This window comes from Anoplopoma fimbria, chromosome 10 (assembly GCF_027596085.1).
Source record: "Anoplopoma fimbria isolate UVic2021 breed Golden Eagle Sablefish chromosome 10, Afim_UVic_2022, whole genome shotgun sequence".
Taxonomy (NCBI): Eukaryota; Metazoa; Chordata; class Actinopteri; order Perciformes; family Anoplopomatidae; genus Anoplopoma; species Anoplopoma fimbria.
This window is the reverse complement of record NC_072458.1, coordinates 2,619,015-2,640,589: the sequence shown is the minus strand read 5'-3', so window position 1 is coordinate 2,640,589 and position 21,575 is coordinate 2,619,015. Positions and strand designations below refer to the sequence as shown.

Genomic DNA, 21,575 nt, shown 5'->3' with positions numbered 1-21,575 from the left:
ACAAGTGAATTGTTTAGGAAATGATTGATGCATGTGGTTTGCACTTGAGTGGGAAAAAAAAAAAATGAAATACGACACAAATCTGCTTGGCTGCATAATGAATATTGTTGGTAGCCACATAATACACAAAATAGCAAGGATAAAAACAATAGAAGAATAAGGCTGTGCGTAAAACGGCACACTAACAGTCCATTGCAATACCTTCTAATATACCACCAGTTCAATAAATAATCCTGCACTCCGTCTAAAAGTTATTTTTTGCTCATAAAATCCAAAATGGAAAAGAATCGAGGCCCCTCGGTGCCAACTGAGACCACCGATGCCTCAAAACGGGCACATTTTACGCACAAACCTAAACTAAACTGCGCGTAAAGTTGGATGCCTGTGTCTCAGCACTGACACTCCGGATTCCCTGCAACCCGTCAAAGAGGGGAAAAAACATAAGCCCTCTTCTCCCTTTTAAACCTCGACGCTGTCCACGTCCTCAAAAAGAATGGATCTAATTAAAACGTTGCACTCGTCATCATCGCCAAAGCTTTGCCAAACGGGTTCTGGTGGAGAGGAGGCTGGGAGATGCAGCACCACATGACTGAGGCTGAGCTGGAGAGGGATGGGAGTCAGATTGGGTTTCTCTTCTCTGATTGGTCGGGGGGCCGACTTTTGACACGCAGACGAGGGACCCTCCTGCCGTATAAATAGGCCTGATAGAACTTTATTATTCTAGCATCACGGCAGCAGGTTTCCGCTCAGTTTGGAGTTACTCGTGTCATCACAACTGTATGCCTGCTTGAAGGTGGTCTAAAAACAGGGGTTTAGCAGCACAAGGAGTCTGCATGTCTGCATAGACATGCTCAGCTTTGTGGATACTCGGATTCTGTTGCTGCTTGCAGTAACTTCATACCTAGCAACATGTCAATGTAAGTTTGAATATCTGCTCTTTTTTCTTTGATGGATATTTTTTTCTCTGGTCCCACTGCTTGAGGATCTTTTTTGACTATTGTTTGGGACTTACATGAAGGTCAACCTGAAGACAGCTCAAAGCACTGCAGATTAAGGCTCAACGGATTTAGCTCTTGCAGAGGATTCTTCACCTTTTTTTCCCCCAAGGATACAATTATTTTACATTTCATTAGTTTCCGAGAGGGTTGCACTCCTGAAAAAGTTTTCTTGCTTTGAAAGAGACCTGTAAAGTAATCGGCCTAGTGGCTTTTCAAAACTTTTAATGCATGTGGAGTCATAAAAATAGGCTAAATGTGAATTTTCTTTTAGACATTAGATGGAAAACTTCGTGGGGCGTTGTACATATTGTTCCATCCAGGCGTCCAGCTAATGAGGCTTTATTATAGGAAACAGTGATGTCTCCCCCTGGTGGCCATGCATGCAAACATCTACTTGGCACCAATTAGAGTTTTTCCTCTTTAAAGAGAGGCACATCTGTTTCATTTTTAAGTAGAAATTAGACTAAATTCTTACATATTATAGTACTTCTAGATTTTTGTCAAACGTTATCTATGGTATCTTTAAAGTTACACTTTACTGCGAGTTTATCATTATTTAAGCCATAAAATGTTTAAAGAATAGACCACAAAATATGCATTGAAGTTAAAGCTCCTTGATAACCTTTTTTCATTATTATAGTACATTAAAAAGGAAAGATCTCCCATCACCTTGAATGTCCAAGTGCGCCACCTTGTGGTGTAGATTGGACATGACATGTTAGAGTTCATGGGGAGGTCCCAGCTGGGCCAAACCCAGCCATGACCAGCTGATGTCCACCTGCAACACATTTTAGAAGAGAGATGCACACATCAGCCATGGACATCGGCTATAATGCAGTCATCAGATAATCAATTTTAGATACTGGGATTCAATCTACTTGCCCTAAAATTCGCCTATTTTTAACACAAAATCTGAAAATGCACCTTTTAACAGCATAGCAGCAAGATTTAGAACAGCATAAAAGCTTAAAACAGATGTCAAACATCCCCCAATACAAGTGATTTAGCTCTTATCTTGTTTGCAGTAGCAGGCCAACTATTCCTGTCCCAAGGGGACAAACTACCAGTCCAGGCCTGTTAGTAGCTGGATCCTTCTGGAATGCTATTGAACACTGAGATTCACTTTCAATACAGAGTTTGAAGGAGTTTAGCAGAGGTGGCCCTAAGCTACACTTCCACACATGAGCAGATACTTGTCATACAGCAAGAGGATTGATAGCAAGCCTGACAAAAGGTTTTGTTCAACATTTCGAGATACTGGTGATAAGTGTCATTTTGATTTTGACACTGTTGAACTCTGACACATTATTTAAGCCCTAGATGTAGTTAAGGCCATCAAAACACAGAAGCAGTGCAGCTTTCTGTTTCACGACGAACATTTGCTATCTTTTTGCTATCTTTGAAAACTAAAAATGTATCTTTGAATATGTGATGACTAGAATTTAACTTGGCTACGCTGCATTTTAAAGTCCTACCTGAAGGCCTCCAGTCTTGTTTCTGCAGAGTGCAGTTGCAGTCTAGTTTGTACATTTTAGTATACTTTGTTCTCATTCAAAGGCAAACCGAATTATTTTCATTGACCCAAAGAAAGAGGTTAATGCAATCAAAAAGAATAGAGATGGATTGAAATGACATTGTTTCTTTTTTCAGTCGATTGTTTTACTCAAAATGCTTATGATGTTCTAACGGATTATTCCCTCTTCTCTCCCCACCCTCCCTTTCTCCCTCTTCCTCCTCCTCATCTCTCCAACGCCACAGACTCGGTTAGTACACATGCATGAAAAATCATGAAAGCAACATTTCTTAATGATAGATTTACCTTGTCTCTTTGCTGTTTTAATCCTCCAAACGCTGTGAAGTATATTCCATGAAAGCAGGACCTCTCGGTTGGTCTTGACCATATGAGCAATCTCAACCATGGCAGAGAACTTCATTTAGGAATTTCTGTCCCCTGAACCAAGTTATTTCTTGCAGTTTTCTCCCTTCCTGTCCATGAATAGGTGAGGGTCCTATTGGCTAAAGTTTGTGTCAATGAAAGCTAAAACCGCAGCTCTGAGGCACCCTTGGGGCCTGGTACAAAGGATCCTTTCTGAGGGGCAGAGGGAGGTTTGCCCCTAACAGCTGGCTTTGGGTCAGTTTGGAGTCTTCCTCTGCTCCTTGATTAGGATGAAAGCTGATCTCAGACCAGTAATGAAAGGTTGAGATCTTAAGCTCAGATAAACTAAAAAAATAGAAGATTATTTAATTGTTATAAATCAGAATGAGGCCCCTCTAATGAAAGACAAACAGAACCTGATGAGATTTGTTTAAATGACTGCTAATAATTGAGATTGCCTTCATCAGCATGGTGTTTGCAGCATTTTAATATTTTGAAGATGCAGTATGCACTGTGTGGTTCTGGTAACGTCTCAGAACTTTATTTGTTCCATGGACTAACATATACTCTGCTAAGAGGTTGTTGAGTCTGGTTTGGGACGCTCCTTTTAGCATCTCTGTGCACATGTTAATCATTTATATCACATGCACATTTCTCTGCTGTGTCTTCATTGTAACTCCTGTATCTGCATGGGCATGTTTAATTTATCCTTGTTATATTATCACATCTTATTAAGCATGCTTAACTGTTTCTTACAATGGCCTCTTATCATTATGCTTATGCAAAAGATACGAGAGCTGAATGTTTGCTGTAGCCTATATGTAAAATGGCCTGACAAGACTGTATAAATAAATCTTAGATTTATTTATTTATCTTTCTTTTTTATTTAGGGAAGAGTCAAGGTGAGCACATACTGTTGTTCTTATGTGTCATTTAGCACCTACAGTGTGGCATGTCACACACATAAAGTGTAGTTTAGGTTGGAAAAGGTCAGAGGGCATCTTTATGATGTCTGCTTTAATCACTGAAATATGTTTTAACTTGCTTATCCTCTCACTGGAAGATCAAGTTTGTTTTCATACATATTTTATTGATTCATCATATACCAGATTGTTTGAATATAATCATATCTGGTTTTGATTTGCTTTTTGTTACATTTAGCATAGTTCAGATTAAACACCTGCTTTACTCGAGGAATGTTTAGAAGCTGACTTGTTGTGAGTCCTCCGCTCTGTGTTCTGGTCTGACTGAGTGATTTTCTGCTGCAGGGTCCCCGAGGAGACAAAGGACCTCGAGGTGACAGGGTAAGCTGAAACGAAACTCTGCTTCCTTTGATCAAACAATTGTTACCAAATATGTCATTTATGCATTTAATGTGGTGCATTTTTTATTCATCTTGGGCGCCGTGTTTGTTGACGTCATATGACCGTCTAACCTCAGTAGGCCACACCCCTTTGTTTACATGACCTATAGGCCCTAGTGTTTATTGACGATAATAGTGATGTGAATGGATATGATGGGTACTATTTAAAATACTTTTCTCATTTATTGTGTTAGCAAATTTATTTTTAAGTACATATTTTTTTCCCTTATTGTTACTGAAGTCTGCTCATCATATATTTAACAAGACAATGTGCTACCACAGTGGTCAGACTTTATCTATTTATCTCTTGATTCTGTTCATTCATGAAACAGTAATCAAATAATAAAAGGAAACCGTCCTATCAGCAGCTGTTCATTCAGTAACGGTGTTTACTCACTATATCATCTGTGTTTTACAGGGTCCTCAAGGCCCAAATGGAAATGATGGCAAACCTGGACTCCCCGGCACCGCTGGCCCCCCTGGTCCCCCTGGACTCGGAGGAGTAAGTCCACTCTTTATACTTGCTAAATAAGCGGCTTGGCTTCACAGTGTATATTTCAAAAGTGGTCCAAAAACTATAACCATAATGCAGTTTTAGCAGTGGTTTGATATCCAATGATTCTCATGATGCAAACTGCAGAAAAAGCATTGAAATATGTCTGTGATGTTTGTGTCTGAGCCACATTCGGCTCATTCAGGGCAGCAGGCCGAGATTCTGTGCAGCGCTGACTGGCAGCGTTTATAATCACCCCTGCTGCTTTGCTTTTTTTATGCTGTCATAACCCCGTGACCTTTGACCCTTTGTCCTTTGCCTCAATGGCCCAATAGAGAAACACAACACGGTTTCTAGTAGGACTATTAGTTAAATCTAAAGACCCCTAAACTATATAAGATGCTCACTTCTATTTTATGGTAAAAATCAGTTTATAGGTACAAAAAAGGACCAACTTAAAATAGCACATTCAGCTGTTGTATGTTACAACAGTGTTTTGTTAATGGCTAATTCTTGTGTCATGCCAATCACATAGACTTGGACTACTGGAAGCAGTGGATATATGATCTGCTTGTCCAATAGTGTGATTATGACTGATTAATCTGTGGTGTGTTTTTTCTGTTATCAGAACTTTGCTGCTCAATATGAAGGTGCAAAAGCTCCCGATGCCGGACCTGGACCCATGGTGAGGGCGCCTCTCTTTTTACCACATACACACACATAAACACACTTAATCTACCTACAACCCAACCTTTATTTAAATAGATACAGACTTCACTCAACCATACTTCTATTTGTGTCTTTACATCATTGCCTTTACATGAATACTTATCTCACACCTTTGAATTCTGATTCCATTCCTCACACACATGACAAAGCGCACCAGCGTAGATTAACTTATTGTTGATGAATGATGTGTATTATTAACTTATTTCTCCTTTTCAGGGTCTCATGGGCCCTAGAGGACCTAATGGACCACCTGGACCTCCTGTAAGTTCACACACCCACTGCTAATTTAAATTCAATCTGCCTTTGCTATAATGTATATATATGAATGTATACTATATATAACCGCCTCTTTTCATTCAACAGGGAGCTCAGGGACACACTGGACACGCTGGTGAGCCCGGAGAGCCTGGACAGACTGTAAGATTATCCCCCAAAATACTCACAATTCTTCCAAATGATCTTGTGTTTAGAACTGTTTTGGGCTCACTTCTTTGTCAGACTCATCCATGTGATGCCACAATCCTAAAAGTATGTCGTCTTTGAGATCTTAAATGTTCTGGTTTTCCTTCCAAAGGGCCCTGCTGGTGCCACTGGCCCCCCTGGACCCCTTGGCAAATCTGGAGAGGATGTAAGTATACATTTGTTTTTCCACAGGCACTTTTCAGGCGCTACTTTGGTTTACAAGTTTTATAAAGACTTAATTTTGCTATTTTGTAATGGTTTTGAGTTGCTGCTCTAAATTTATTTTGCTGACTCACAGGGTAACAACGGCAGACCTGGCAAGCCCGGAGATAGAGGTGTCCCCGGCCCACAGGTAAGAGATGTTCTCCGAAACAAGGAGAATAAAAACATACATACAAAACAGACATTTGAACGATTAATATGGAGCATGTCTCATGTAATATTTTCTGTCTTTTGAATGGCAGGGCGCTCGTGGATTCCCTGGCACCCCTGGACTTCCAGGAATGAAGGGACACAGAGTGAGTGTTGATCTTTTCCTCTACTTGATTGTGTGGTGTGCCTAATCACCTGAAGCCCACTGGCTTGAAGCAAGCAGCCAAAACTGCTCCAAAACCAAAAAATGGTGGAAGAGCTACTACACCTGTGCTGTGTGGACTAAATTGTTTTGGAGCATCGTGCCCAATAAGGAGCCGCGCTGAGAGCGATGATGGAACTTACTTCCTATTTTCTGCCTCCTCAGTTGCAATGTAGATTTAATACAGAGCTTAATGGCCGCAGTTTAAGATTTTTAGTTCTTGTTTTGCAAGAGAAAGTCTCCCACCCAGATAGTAAATCTTCCCGGGAAACCACCTTTGCAAACAGACAAGCTACCTGAATGTCTTACGTGATACTTTGGATGTCTTGCTGTTGGCATGTATTCTTATGAGAGGTTGAACAAGCATCCAACATACTGATTCCTCTGATAATCTGATTTATCTAATGAGGATCCCCATCGCCTCACTTTGTACCTTATCTCTTCTTAATTGTTTCTGAATAAGCACAGTTTAGTTCCAATTAATAGGAGTGGAAATAATAGCACTCTTTATCCCTTTATATTGACCACAGCCTGTCATGTGATGTCTGTTAGCCCTTATAAAACAACACCTTAGAAACATCTTCAATCTTCGCTGTCTTTCTGTGTTACAGGGTTATACTGGTCTGGATGGACGCAAGGGAGAGAACGGTGGTGCTGGTGCCAAGGTAAGAAGTGCATCCAATGAATTCTTTATTTAATTTAGGATCCCAGTTTCTTCAATGTAAGTCTACCGATAAGTTTAGGGTTAGACTTTAGAGTAATGAATGGTATTTTCTGCAATGATGCTTTTATTTCACATAGTTTCTCTAGTGCAAGTAGATATAAAACGAACACACCCAAACAGAAAATTAAGTTTAGTGTTACCAATACTTTGTCAGGGTTTTCACCTCTGACCTTGAGTCCCTTCTCTCCATATACCTAATGTCCTCTTCTGTCTCTCCCATAGGGTGAGCATGGTGCCCACGGATCTGCTGGAAGTCCTGGACTGGCTGTAAGTTTTTGATTGAGTTCACCATTTTTGCAAAAAGACCTAGTTGCCATAGTAAACCCTGCCATATTCATATTTTGGCCATCATTCATCATTTGCCATTACACGACTGCAGAAAAGACAAATTTCTCATGACTTCTATTTTTTTGTGTATCCTCTCTTTAGGGATCTCGTGGTATGGCTGGTGAGAGAGGCCGTGCCGGTCCTGCTGGTCCTGCTGGTGCTCGTGGCGCTGATGGCAATGTTGGACCCTCTGGCCCTGCTGTGAGTATTGGCCTTTAAACCCTTGTAAGATTAATGTATTTTGTGAATATTGAACTCAAGATACCAATCCAGATTGTACTTGGAGATTGATATCTTAACATATAAATGATCATATGTAATATAAAATATCAGAGGAAGTAGAAATATGCTAATAAATATTGATTATATTAGTATTATTGCACCCATATAAGAAAAAAACTTCATGTGAGCTTTGACCTATATTATATACATAAATATACATATATCTGGATGTCACATCTGCTCTTTCTTCTACCCAGGGTCCCCTCGGATCTGCTGGTCCCCCTGGTTTCCCCGGTGGACCCGGACCCAAGGTAAGCGTGAACTGTCCTTTGGCAACACATCCGCCCAGAGATGGTCATGTGTAGGGACACAAACACAGAGAGAGTTCTGATTAGCAAACAGTATCAACATCTGTAAAACAAATGAACTCCACGTGACCATCTGTCAACGTTCACCATCCCAATAGCTTCTTATGTATTATCCCCACGGGAATAGTTCAGACATGTAACAGCCTCATTCACACTGGACCATTTGTTGAAAAAATTCCATCACAAAACCTTTAAGAAACCCCCTTATTATGTTTTTTATTAAATGTTTATGGATGTATTTTTGTCTTTAACAGGGAGAGATTGGACCCGCTGGAGCTTCTGGCCCAAGTGGAGCTCAGGGAGCTAGAGGAGAGCCCGGTTCCAATGGTGCTGTTGGCCCCGTTGGCCCTGTTGTACGTATACAAAACTGTTACCCCTCATAAAAATCATAAGCAAAAACATGTGTTTTATTTAGTCCTTGATTTTGTCTTGATTTTTTTGTGTTGCTCCAGACTACATTGATTCATTCCTAAACTCAGTTACATATAAATCTTGACATTTATTCTAAATTATGATTCTATGATTTGCATTGATTTGTCTTTGCTATAATATTATATATAACATAATACTTTACAGAGCAGTTTTATTGTCATTTAATGTAGTTACCTTGTGTGATATTATGACATATTTCATATTATAGTGCTCTGGAGTTCACTTGCTAAATATTTGATAAAGTTAAATGTACTACTTTTTGTAGCAAGGTGTTTTTCAGTCAGAATGTTTTAGTGTTTTTTAATGTTTTTTGTGTAATAAGATTCCCTAATTTCTTGTTCTTTTCTGCAGGGAAACCCTGGTGCTAATGGCCTGAATGGAGCCAAGGGACCTGCTGTAAGTACTCAAGTTGCACTATTAGGGCATAGGAAGGTCAAAGGTCAGCTAGGGTCACACAGAGGTTAAAACCATTAGGCCCTATTCTGTGCTGCACACATAACACATAAATAATGTGGTTGTTTTAATTGAAATGATGTAGTTTTGCTGATTGCAGGATGCAGTTTTTATTTTTTAATATAATATATATATAATACAATATAGTCTCTATTTTATTGAAATGCAGACAATCATCAAATTAAGGCAATGTTTCAAGATAGGCTCTAGTGATGCTCACCTATCCGTCATGGCTGTTATTTAGGGTACCCCTGGTGTTTCTGGAGCTCCTGGCTTCCCCGGACCAAGAGGAGGACCTGGACCCCAGGGCCCTCAGGGTGCTGCTGGACAGAGAGGTCTCGCTGTGAGTACACAACCAACACAAAGCATCCACAAAAATAAAAGATACGTATTCCTTTTGAAAGCATGCAGATGTACACTGCACGCATACAGACTGCCAGAAACAGAAATAATTGCACACAGATGATTGATTGTTTTTATTAAAAGTGTCTGTTTATCTGTTTTAGGGAGATCCTGGTGTACAGGGCATCAAGGGAGATGGCGGACCCAAAGGAGAGCCTGTAAGTTCACATCCTGCTTCTTTACTATAAAATTTAAACAAATGTTAAAACCCTTTGAATATTTCATGACTGCTGTCCTTTAACTTCTCTGTTGCCTTCCTCAGGGTAACTCTGGACCTCAGGGATCCCCCGGACCTCAGGGTGAGGAGGGCAAGAGAGGACCCAATGGTGAGCTCGGAGCCACTGGACCTGCTGGAAACCGTGGAGCTAGAGTGAGTACCAGACCACCGTCTCTGATGGGTGGCGTTGCACCTGTTTGATATAAGTTTAAGAGCCACGTTTCTTGGATCACCTGCTGATGCCCGTGTTTCTCTTACAGGGCTCCCCTGGCAGCCGTGGTGCACCTGGTAGCGAGGGAAGAACTGGCCCAATTGTAAGTGTGCAATAAACAAATCTCCTTCCACCAACATGCGATTTTGATAGCACAAATCTATTTTTAATTACACTGATAAGAGGCCAAAATCAAGTTGTGTTTTGCCATCAAATATAGTGAACATTCAGTCATAAGGTGGAGCTGCCTCCTCATTCCTCTTGGACCTCTTTGTCTCTTCCTCATAGGGCATGCCCGGAGCCCGTGGTTCCACCGGTAATGGTGGACCTCGTGGACCCCCTGGAGATGCTGGCCGCGCCGGTGAGTCTGGTGCAGCTGGTCTCAGGGTGAGTCTTTTTTTTTAAGTTTTTTGTTTTTGATCTTGTCTCCATGTTAGTTCTCTGAGTCTGGGTTGAAGAGAGAAATGGCCTCTAGCTTGGAGCAGCAGTGCTTTAGTGATTCTAGTGAAAGGCTGTGTGTGATATGAATTTTCCTCGTGTGCATGATTAAACCCAAGATTTTGTTGAAAGGTAGTTGGCCCAAGGGATCAGGTGTAACAGTACAAATTCATGACAATTCATACATCTTTATTGTTATTTTATTAATCTAGTTTCATGCTGTTTTAGTACTTATACTTCTATTATATCTTTTAATTCAATTTCATGACATTTTATCATTTTATTATCTTGCATGCTTTGGTCTCAAATTGTTAAATTGGATTATTTTTGATTGATTGATTAATTGATGTTTATCATGTACAGGGTCTCCCAGGAAGCCCTGGAAGTTCCGGACCACCAGGAAAGGAGGGACCTTCTGTGAGTAAATCTGAATTTTACACTGAAACTTTTTAATCTATTATTGATAATATCCCTAAATTGTACTTCAGGACACAATATCATTCTGTACTGTATATTCATTGTTAACATCCTGCTGTACTTTCTGTTTCCTCCTCCAGGGCGCCGCTGGACAAGATGGTCGCTCTGGACCTCCCGGCCCATCCGGGCCTAGAGGCCAGCCTGGAAACATTGGTTTCCCCGGACCCAAGGGACCTTCTGTAAGTAGAAACAACGCCCAGACTGAACAATGAGTATTTGGAGCTCTATCTATCTATATTTTCTTCAAGTTTGTCGTAACCTGTGCTTAACCTTCCTCTTACCTCCATCAGGGTGAGGCTGGCAAGCCTGGAGATAAGGGATCATCTGGCCCCACTGGCCTGAGAGTAAGTCCAAAAATACCCTGCAAGTGTTTAATACAGTAACTCCCAGATAAAAAGGTTTCATCATGGTTTGTCAGCTCCATTGTCAGTTGTTTTAACAAGTCATCATGTTCCTACCTAGGGAACCCCTGGACCCGATGGCAACAATGGAGCCACTGGCGCAACTGGACCTGCTGTAAGTATCCTTATATATAAATATTTATAGATATATATCGCCCTTTCAGGCAAATACATACACCATTTATGTGTTCTTTTTAACATTGGTTTCTCTTTCTCTTTCTCTACAGGGCGGTCCCGGTGATAAGGGAGAACAAGGATCTTCTGGAGCTCCTGGCTTTCAGGTTCGGATCCATCATCTGATTCTATTCCCTGCTCATTGTAAACAAAGCTAAAAAAAATGAAAGAAAAAAAAACTTATTCAAAAACATAAAAGTGAACTTATCAGAGCAATTTCAAGTTTCACTTTTGAGATAGCATTAATGCATAATTGGCACTGTTGAGTCCATTGGTCCTGATGTTGCGGCTTGATGTTTTCAGGGTCTGCCCGGTCCAGCTGGAGGTGCTGGAGAGGTTGGCAAACCCGGAGAGAGAGTAAGTAACACACACTGACTTGTTGAAATGTTGTACTGTCGAACCATATATTGTAGAATAAGCATCTCTAACCCACCAATCATGTCTCTTTATAGGGAATCCCAGGAGACCATGGAGTTGCTGGACCTGCCGGGGTCAAGGTGAGTTCACCAGTTCATGCCTTTGTTTTCGGAGCTCATACAGTGTTCACACTACTACAGGGACTTTCTAAGTTTCCACTTAATATTCAGGATGAGTTACCTTTCAAAACCAGAAGCAATCTGGGTCTATTTGCATCAACTGAACCAAGACCCATTATTTTCTAGGAGCCTCTTATATATTTTTTTTATCATAGTATGATGCTAAAACCATTAAAATTGTTAGAATACAAAATGAATATCTCCGTCATTGTGGCAGATTTCATGTGCACAAATATAATAAAACAACCAGCTTCAAGTAGCCAAAGACAATATACTGACACTCTGTGTTTTCCTGCAGGGAGAGCGTGGTAGCTCTGGTGGTGCCGGAGCTACCGGACCTCAGGGACCAACTGGAGCCCGTGGACCCGCTGGAGCCCCCGGAACCGATGGTGGCAAGGTGAGATGTTGCCATATAATGGTTGTTATCTGCTCTTTTGAGTAAAAATGATCCTGTAGAATCCTAAATATGTTGGTGCCAAGCTCATATATGAGGTAATGTATTTATTGAATCATGTGTTTTTTATGCAAAAAGGAACCATAGCTTGTCATGTCTGTTTCCAGGGAGAGCCTGGTGCTGCTGGAGCTGCTGGTGGACCTGGACACCAGGGACCCGGTGGAATGCCCGGAGAGCGTGGAGCCGCTGGTGGACCTGGAGGCAAGGGAGAGAAGGTAAACTCCAAAAATCTACCACCTGCACTAAAGCGGGAGCTATTTGAGGGTCAGCCTGCAAAATAATTCAAATTTGTTAATGAGATTTGTTGATAATCGGACAGCCCCAACAGTTACCATAGGCATCCTGTGACTATGTAAATAGTGAACCATATTTATTTTATAATGCTTGTTGTATGTTATGCATATGATGTTTGGATTATTGATCACCTGCCCAGGGAATGAAAATGAGCTTTTAGCTATATCTCCGTAAAGTGCATCAGATTTCAAGTATTTAAGTTTATGTTCGTTATACTTGATCATGTTAAATAAACTTGTAAAACAAATCAACATAAATGTCCTCTCTATTGTTCCCTCCTCTCTATCTCTCCTCTAGGGAGAGGGTGGACACAGAGGACCCGACGGCAATTCTGGCAGAGATGGTAGCCGTGTAAGTTCAACTCTAATTCTTCTTCAGGCACACTTGATATAAACATGTTTGAGTGTAGGAACCACAGCCTTGGTCTTAGTGTGCCCTCATCTCTCATTCTAGGGTATGCCTGGACCCGCTGGACCTCCCGGACCCACTGGAGCCAATGGTGATAAGGTAAGTTGGTGATGTGTGGATATTATTTATCACAAAACAAATAATGAGATATGATATGATATGAGATTAGAATGAGGGCGTTGAGGATGAAAACTGTAACACAGATTAATTAATGTTTTAGAGCTTAGTTACGAGCTAAAAAATGGCTTCCATCAACATTATTCAAGATGGCCTCACAGAAGCAGGGCCATCTTGAATAAAGGTAATGAAGGAATTAACGTTATTCCCGAGGTCACCCACAGAAGAAAACCATCAAGACGTGTTTTTGAGATCAAATCACAGTCAGAAATGATCTCTTGGTTGACTAACCTGAATCCATACCCTTGAACCTCGCACTCCTCTGTAGGAGAACCCCGACTGCAGCATTGTATCTGATGCTAGTCCCTCAACACTGCCCCCTGATGGCTGATTTAAAATATTACAGCAATGGCTCAACCAAAGCTTAACCTAGGATGATAGGCGATAACATAATAAATGCAGCAGACAGATGCACAACTCTGCAGTAGCTTTTCAATGACTGTTAACTAAAAGTTGGCCTATTGTTTTTGGACAAAAAAAACAATTACAACCCATTTGCATTATGTCGCCTAAAATAAGAAAAAACAAGAATGATCTTTTATTTCATTCATATCAAGTATTCAAATTTTCTATCTACAGTACAAACGTCTGTTTAAAACGATGCTGCTGCTGACAAAGATTTCTCATGTGTGTATGGATTTATAGACGGATGATAATGGATTGATGGATTGATGGATGGATGGATGGATGGATGGAAGGGTGGAGCTATGATAAGCTAATGAAACTCTCACTTTTCTCTCCTCCAGGGTGAGAGCGGTGGCTTCGGACCTTCCGGCCCTGCTGGAGCTCGTGGAGGCTCTGTAAGTAGCTGTGGCAGACTTCAATAAAGCTGACAATTATTAATTATCCTTCATTGTAACCTCTTTCACCATATTCATCCTCAATTAACTGTTGACATAAATATCAGTCAAAGACCTGAGGACATCATACAGCTTTGTCTGTCTTTCTGACCCACTGCTTGTTCTCCACAGGGAGAACGTGGAGAGGTTGGACCTTCTGGATCTCCCGGATTCGCTGGACCCCCTGTAAGCCAGCAGCCGATCACCTTGCAATACAAAATACTATATACCATGATACAAATACACACACACACACACAATTGCCCAGATATTGACCCAGCCCCATTACTCTTCCTGTCTGCAGGGCGCTGATGGTCAGACCGGAGCAAGAGGAGAGCGTGGACCTGGTGGAGTCAAGGGAGAAAGTGGCCCATCTGGACCTGCTGGACCCGCTGGACAGTCTGGACCTGCTGTTAGTACCATTTACAGTAGACATACAAGCACTTACATTGATCATTTAAATACTCAGATGAGATATGAGTTATGTGAATGGTGTCTGGTTTCTGTTTATCTAGGGTGCTTCTGGCCCTGCTGGACCTACTGGTGGTCGTGGTGACAACGGACCTCCTGTGAGTACTGAGACATTAAAACGAATTCCTCCTGAATACATTTATTGCATCAATAATCATTTAAGATCAATTAAAAACATAACAGCATACATGAACACAGATATAATCACTATTGTACCGGTCACAGTCACACACTCACTTCTGCTCTATGGACCTTCAAGTCAAGTGAAGGCTACTGGAGCATTAAGTGGATGGAAATTAACATCATCAAACTAAAGAGCCAATTTATTCTGAAAAGTTATATTTTAAACAAATGAAATATCAGAGGAAGAGCCCTGTCTAATTTATTTTAAGTATCTCTCAGTTTTCCAAATGAAGATGCTTTTCCTGCAACTTGAGCTACAAACTCACCAAATGTATCATATAGCTGCAGCAATACTCAAAGCCATGTTTTTGAAATGTCAAATTCCAAGTAAGCCAAATTGAACATTTTGTCTCCACCCTGTTCTTTAATTTATTTATTCATCCATGCCCCATGGCCAGAAAAGATCCTTATCTTACCCCTCTGATGTCCACTCACACACACACACACACACACACACACACACACACACACACACACACACACACACACACACACACACACACACACACAGACACCACTCATTCTTGTTGACTGCTGTGTAACCTTTGATGGTGTATGTTTCCGATGTCAGGGTCTGACTGGTTTCCCTGGTGCTGCTGGTAGAGTTGGTGGTAGTGGTTCCGCTGTGAGTATTGCTCTTATATTGCATAACATTAGTTAGCACACACACACACACACACACAGATGCAAGCCCAAATTGAATGCATTGGATTACTAATATTTTCAAATCATTTTCTCATCTTGCTGCCTGTCATATCAGTGAATCAGAGAGCCTGACATTATCACATTCTGATCCTCTTCTCCTCACAGGGTATTGTCGGACCCCCTGGCCTCGCTGGCCCAGCTGGTAAGGATGGTCCTCGTGGTCTCCGTGGTGATCCTGGATCCAGTGGTCCCTCTGGAGAGCAGGGTATGGGTGGACCACCTGGTGTATCTGGAGAGAAAGGACCCTCTGGAGAGTCTGGTCCTCCTGTAAGTTAGATGAAAATGATGAGACCATGGAACACTGACATGTTGAAAACAAAGACAACTGCTAGATGAATAAAGATGACGGAGTTTACATCTGTATTATGGGCATATAGATCCATAGATATCCATCGCCAATACATTAATATGTGGCCTGTGTGTGTTTAGGGTTCTCCTGGTGCTCCTGGAACCGGTGGTCCTCTTGGACTTCAGGGATTCGTTGGTCTGCCTGGTGCTAGAGGAGATCGTGGTACACCTGGCGGTCTTGGTGGATTGGTAAATTTCTGGATATTTTGCAGACACCATTCGTGTCAAACATGCATTCAGTTCATACTATATCACATACAGTATGAAGCCTATGACTGTATTTGACCCAGTGGTTTTCTGTGCACCTTATCACAGGGAGAGCCTGGTAGAGTTGGACCTCCTGGTTCCTCTGGACCTCGTGGTCCCGCTGGCAACATTGGCATGCCTGGTATGACCGGACCCCAGGGAGAGGCTGGACGTGAGGTAAGGATTGATCTGGCGAATAACAAGTACTGCATTTACCTGGTAGTGGTAACCAAATGTGGAGAGAGTATCAAAGTAGAACTACTCTTATTTGATAGAAATTTGACTCTTTGCAAATGTAACTCGATTTCTTGGTGAACTGTACTTTTGTAGATTAGATAAAAACCTGGACTCACAAGAAACTTTCATGTAAACTGTAATGTCATTTGCCATCTACAGGGTAACTCTGGTAATGATGGACCCCCTGGTCGTCCAGGTACTGCTGGATTCAAGGTAATGCCAGTTCTATACACATTGAAGCACGTTTGCACACACACATATATGCTGTGCTCTGACCCACATCTACACCTTTCCACCATGTTTAGGGAGACCGTGGTGAGCCCGGACCTGCTGGTTCCATGGGACTTTCTGGTTCCCCCGGACCTGCTGGACCCTCTGGAGCTGCTGGCAGACCTGGAAACCGTGGAGAGAGCGTACGTAGCAACAGCAACCCTTTTAAGATTAATTCACTGCTAGACAATTTTAAACAGCAACATTTGCAGGTTACACAACATCTACATTCATCTGCTTTCTCATCCTTTTATTCCTGTCTCTTCTTGTCTCTAGGGCCCAGGAGGTCCATCTGGCCCTGTTGGAGCAGCTGGAGCTAGAGGTGCCGCTGTAAGTACAATGAACACGTATAAACATAGACATTGTAAATAGAATAGTTCACTGACTAAAAGTACACGGATGTATCATGTGTGTGTGTGTGTTTGTTATAGGGACCTGCTGGAACCCGTGGTGAGAAGGGAGGTGCTGGAGACAAGGGAGAGAGAGGCATGAAGGGTCTGCGTGGACATGCTGGTCTCCAGGGAATGCCCGGACCTTCTGTGAGTGACACATGCTGTCATAATGCACACAATATATGTACTGATATTTACCTAATCTACCACCATTACTATGAGGTCACTAAGTGATGCACTTTGTCTCCCCTCAGGGACCCTCCGGTGAGTCTGGTGCTGCTGGATCCAATGGACCTTCTGGACCAAGAGTGAGTGGAATCCTAATAACCCACAATACACCAGTGGTTTTCTTGTTCCACCTGTATCCAGAGAGGCACCATGTAGTCAAATCAAAGGCTTATATGTGAGCTTGTAATTAGCAGAGCTATTCCGTGGCAGAGAGAGCATCAAGGGGTGTTCATTGTAATGTGATGAACCACATTTGGAGATAGAAACATTTCCATAAGTTACATAAATATCTCAATATTCTCTGTTGCCTTGTGTTCTTTTTGTGATCACTAAAACACCAAATGCAGGAGATACAGTAATGAACAGATATATGTTAGCCAGGATTTCCAGAAAAAGACAAATGTTTGACTGTTTCATGTGATGACTTCCTCTTCAGGGACCTGCTGGACCCCATGGACCCCCTGGTAAGGATGGTAGATCTGGCGGCCATGGAACCATTGGCTCTCCTGGTGCTCGTGGACCCCCTGGATACGTTGGACCTGCTGTAAGCACACCTAGAGTCTTGTAAACCAGACAGTTGACAACTGCTACCGTGGTCCACATATCAATCCTCTCTGTTATCCGTATCAGGGTCCTGCTGGATCTCCCGGTCTGCCCGGACCTCCCGGCCCCGCTGGTGGTGGATATGACGTCTCTGGATACGATGAGTACAGAGCTGATCAGCCCGCTCTGAGAGCCAAGGACTACGAGGTCGATGCCACCCTCAAGTCCCTCAACACTCAGATCGAGAACATGCTCACCCCTGAGGGATCCAGGAAGAACCCCGCCCGCACCTGCCGTGACATCAAGCTCAGCCACCCCGAATGGAGCAGCGGTAAGCCCAACTAAATCCGACAGCACTGTGGGGCAGATACACCCCTAAACTTACTGCGGTAAAGATGTGATGTGATTTTGAGCCCATGTGTAGTGGAGTAAAACACTCTCTTTTTCCTGCCCTGTAGGATTCTACTGGATTGACCCCAACCAGGGATGCATCACTGACGCCATCAAGGTCTTCTGCGACTTCAACACCCGCGAGACCTGCATCCATGCCCACCCCGAGAGCATCGCCCACAAGAACTGGTACAGAAGCACCGAGGGCAAGAAGCACGTCTGGTTCGGAGAGACCATCAACGGTGGTACTGAGGTGAGCGTCTACAGAGAGGAAACATGTTTTACTTTATCTGAAATAAAAGGGGTGCAAACACAGGGCCAGGAATGAGAGAAACAACAGATGTAATATTTTTTATATTCTTTCCTTCGTGCAGTTCACCTACAACGATGCGACCCTCAGCCCCCAGAGCATGGCCACCCAGCTCGCCTTCATGCGCCTGCTGTCCAACCAGGCCAGCCAGAACATCACCTACCACTGCAAGAACAGCAATGCCTACATGAGTGATGAGACCGGCAGCCTGAAGAGGGCTGTGGTGATCCAGGGCTCCAACGATGTGGAGCTGAGAGCCGAGGGCAACAGTCGCTTCACCTACTCCGTGCTGGAGGATGGCTGCACTGTGAGTTGCTCTTTGGTCATTTTTGTTACCTTCATCGCTTCAGTTTTATTCTTCCTCATGAGAAAGAAATTACTCTGTTTATAAACTGCTACATCAATGCAGCTTTTGTTGTCACACATTGCTGTGCGATTTGAATTATTATGCCACTATTCTAACAATCTCTCCCTTTCTTCCTTTACGCCTGCAGAGTCACACTGGTGAATGGAGCAAGACAGTGATTGAGTACAGAACAAATAAACCATCTCGCCTCCCCATCCTCGACATTGCACCTTTGGACATTGGTGGAGCTGATCAGGAGTTTGGTTTGGACATTGGCCCAGTCTGTTTCAAATAAATAGACTCATGATAAATTAAACACCCAAAAAAGAGAGAAAGAACGAAAAAACAAAATCTCTGCCCTTCTTTCTGTGTTGTTTTTTTTTTTATACTGAATGCTGATTTCTCTCTGCGCATCCACTTGCTTAAGATGGGCAACTATCTGAGAGGACTGAACGGACTGAACGGAGCGTTTGTGCAATGCAAATTAATACAGCAACCCAAAGGGACGCGGGAAAACAGCTTGTTGTGGGACATCATGTCATCCTTTTGTAAAAAATAAAAGAAGTGTAATAAAAACGCTGAAAGTACGCATCACTTTGTGGTCTTTGTATATCTTCCAAAGAGGAGGTTTAAAACCACAATTTCCATGAAAAAAAGGTTTAAGCTACCTCATGCCTGTACCTAAAGAAAATACTTTTGACAAAACCTGGGTCCACAACCGATGTTAAGACTTCTAACGCTTCAAGCTGTATCGGATGGTGCTCAGTTACTTGAAGCAGAGATCTATGGTGCTAATATGCAGCTGTGGAGCTAACCACTTTTACTGTATTACTTTGTATTGACATTTGAGGAGTCTTGCATTCGTCCCCTGATGCTCCCCCACTTTAAGCAGGTGGAATGTTTCTAAATCTGATGTCTGGTTTTTGTTTTGTTTTATTTGGTTTTGCTTTTTTTTTGTTTTGTCTAGAAGTTTTTTTTTTGTTTTGGTTTTTTGTTCAGGCTTTTTTTACTCGTCCAACCCCAAACCGAGTGTTCATACTGACAGCACATATTTCATCGAAATCCGAATTGTTTTTAGGCGGCCTCTCTCTCTCTCTCGAAAAATGAAACCACAAAGTCTATTGTACCTATTTTGTATATGTGAGATGTTTAAATAAATTGTGAAAAGTTCTGAAATAAAGCATGTCCAATGTTCCAAAACACACAACTCAGTGACTTAAGTGCTTTCATGTTTTAATGACACCATTGAAGGTTTGTCACTGTATTTTGGTTCTAGTTTGGCTGATGTAACACATCATCAATAACTTAAACATCTTCCTATTGTGGAATCACAGCCATATCTTATTTACCTTCCCCCTCTTTCATGCTTTTCAACAGTACATCTGAATTTAATGTACAGTAAATTTCTGTTGACACTGTCCATGCCAATGTGTGATTACTAAAGTGCATTGTGTCTTGTAAATATGCATCCTCTGATGTTGCTTTTCCTTGCATAATACAGCTTTTGCATCCAAATAAATTTCTGTGGTTTGGATCAAGGCTTGAATTGCAGTGATAACACACCAATATTGGTTAGATTCAATGTGGGGACATGGCATTCCTGCAGAAATCACTTTTTTTGTCACTTTGTCAGAGGCTGAGAATCAGCGTGAGTTCAGTGTGTTGAGGGAACTGGGATATGCGAACTTTCTGAAAATTTGAATTTAGCTGAAGGCATCAATACATAAAAAGTCACATGCAGCACTTCCTATAACCACTAGAAGGCAGTATGGGATCATTTTATAAGCATCCCTGCTGGACGTGCAATGTATTTTAACAAATAGATATAAAGTATCTTTGACCAAGGAGCAGCAGAGACTGGGATGTCTGTTGCAACTTTGGGTTTACAGCATCTGTTATTCAAAACTAATTATATCAAAGCACAGATCGAACCTTTAATGATACAGACATCAGGCTACAAACATACTCTGTATTTCTTTCTTTTTTTTACATTACATTTATTAAAAAGACACGTCTAAAGTGACACTTTTGTTCATTTTGATAATGTATGAAGTCTTTTTAAATAGCGGTGGTAGAAACAAGTGCATTTACTCAACTGCTTTGCTAAAGTGCAATTTTGTAATAATGCAAAAATATGAAAATATGGAAAGAGGGCCATATTCTACTTTTTACTTTTGTTTCTCTTACAGCTAGTTACTTTGCCACTAATCAAACTACATACAATCCATTGACACAAAGTAAACCTTGGGTTGCTGGGTTCTAAGGCAGATGTAATCTTTGCCCAGTTGGTAATCCGGTTTTGCTCAACAGTATGAAGTAGTCACAATTGACTCTTTCTTGATCAACTACAACATTAAAATCCTGCTTACATAAAAAATGAATCAGTAATAATAACCAAATAATATCGTGCAGAACACTATCGCTGCTTTTGATACTTTAAGTTCATTTTGCTTGCTTATAACATTTTGAGTGCAGTATTTTTACACTGCAGTATGACAGATGGTAACTTTATGTTTGCACCAGGTTTGCACATTGGACTGGTAATTAAATGATTTCCATTCAGCTTTGGCATTGGCATCTAGAGTCTAGATGTACGCCAATGCCAAAGCTGAATGGAAATCAGACAAAGGCCACGCTGCCTTTGTCTGATGAAGAAATACAAGTCAATCAGGTGAAGTAGAATAATCAAAGTCAAGCGGCTAAGAGTATTTAGATAATGTGACAAAAAAGTGCAAAGTGGCAGATTACAGTTGGTGCTTTGATTGTACAGCATGTAGCCCCTGAAAAGTGTCCCAGTCATTTAAGAACCAAGCCTGGAAATAAAATGTGAAAGGTTACACAGATTGTAGTGGGAAAA

At 41.7% G+C, this 21,575-nt stretch overlaps 1 protein-coding gene across 1 annotated transcript; it reads left to right on the top strand.

Moving 5' to 3' along the window:
- Nucleotides 1-736: 736 nt before the first annotated feature.
- col1a2 (collagen, type I, alpha 2) lies at nt 737-20,741 on the top strand. The gene is made up of 50 exons (XM_054605435.1): nt 737-917; nt 2,348-2,349; nt 4,143-4,178; nt 4,656-4,739; nt 5,359-5,415; nt 5,676-5,720; nt 5,823-5,876; nt 6,034-6,087; nt 6,220-6,273; nt 6,386-6,439; nt 7,107-7,160; nt 7,442-7,486; nt 7,649-7,747; nt 8,026-8,079; nt 8,391-8,489; nt 8,920-8,964; nt 9,266-9,364; nt 9,528-9,581; nt 9,686-9,793; nt 9,901-9,954; nt 10,140-10,238; nt 10,653-10,706; nt 10,847-10,945; nt 11,057-11,110; nt 11,229-11,282; nt 11,395-11,448; nt 11,645-11,698; nt 11,794-11,838; nt 12,176-12,274; nt 12,439-12,546; nt 12,923-12,976; nt 13,079-13,132; nt 13,957-14,010; nt 14,182-14,235; nt 14,354-14,461; nt 14,565-14,618; nt 15,275-15,328; nt 15,514-15,675; nt 15,838-15,945; nt 16,072-16,179; nt 16,399-16,452; nt 16,545-16,652; nt 16,786-16,839; nt 16,941-17,048; nt 17,156-17,209; nt 17,566-17,673; nt 17,760-18,003; nt 18,131-18,315; nt 18,437-18,679; nt 18,867-20,741. Exons 1-50 carry the CDS (start codon nt 848-850, stop codon nt 19,011-19,013), a joined length of 4,056 nt encoding a protein of 1,351 aa, XP_054461410.1. The 5' UTR covers nt 737-847; the 3' UTR covers nt 19,014-20,741.
- The last annotated feature ends 834 nt before the right edge of the window (nt 20,742-21,575 follow it).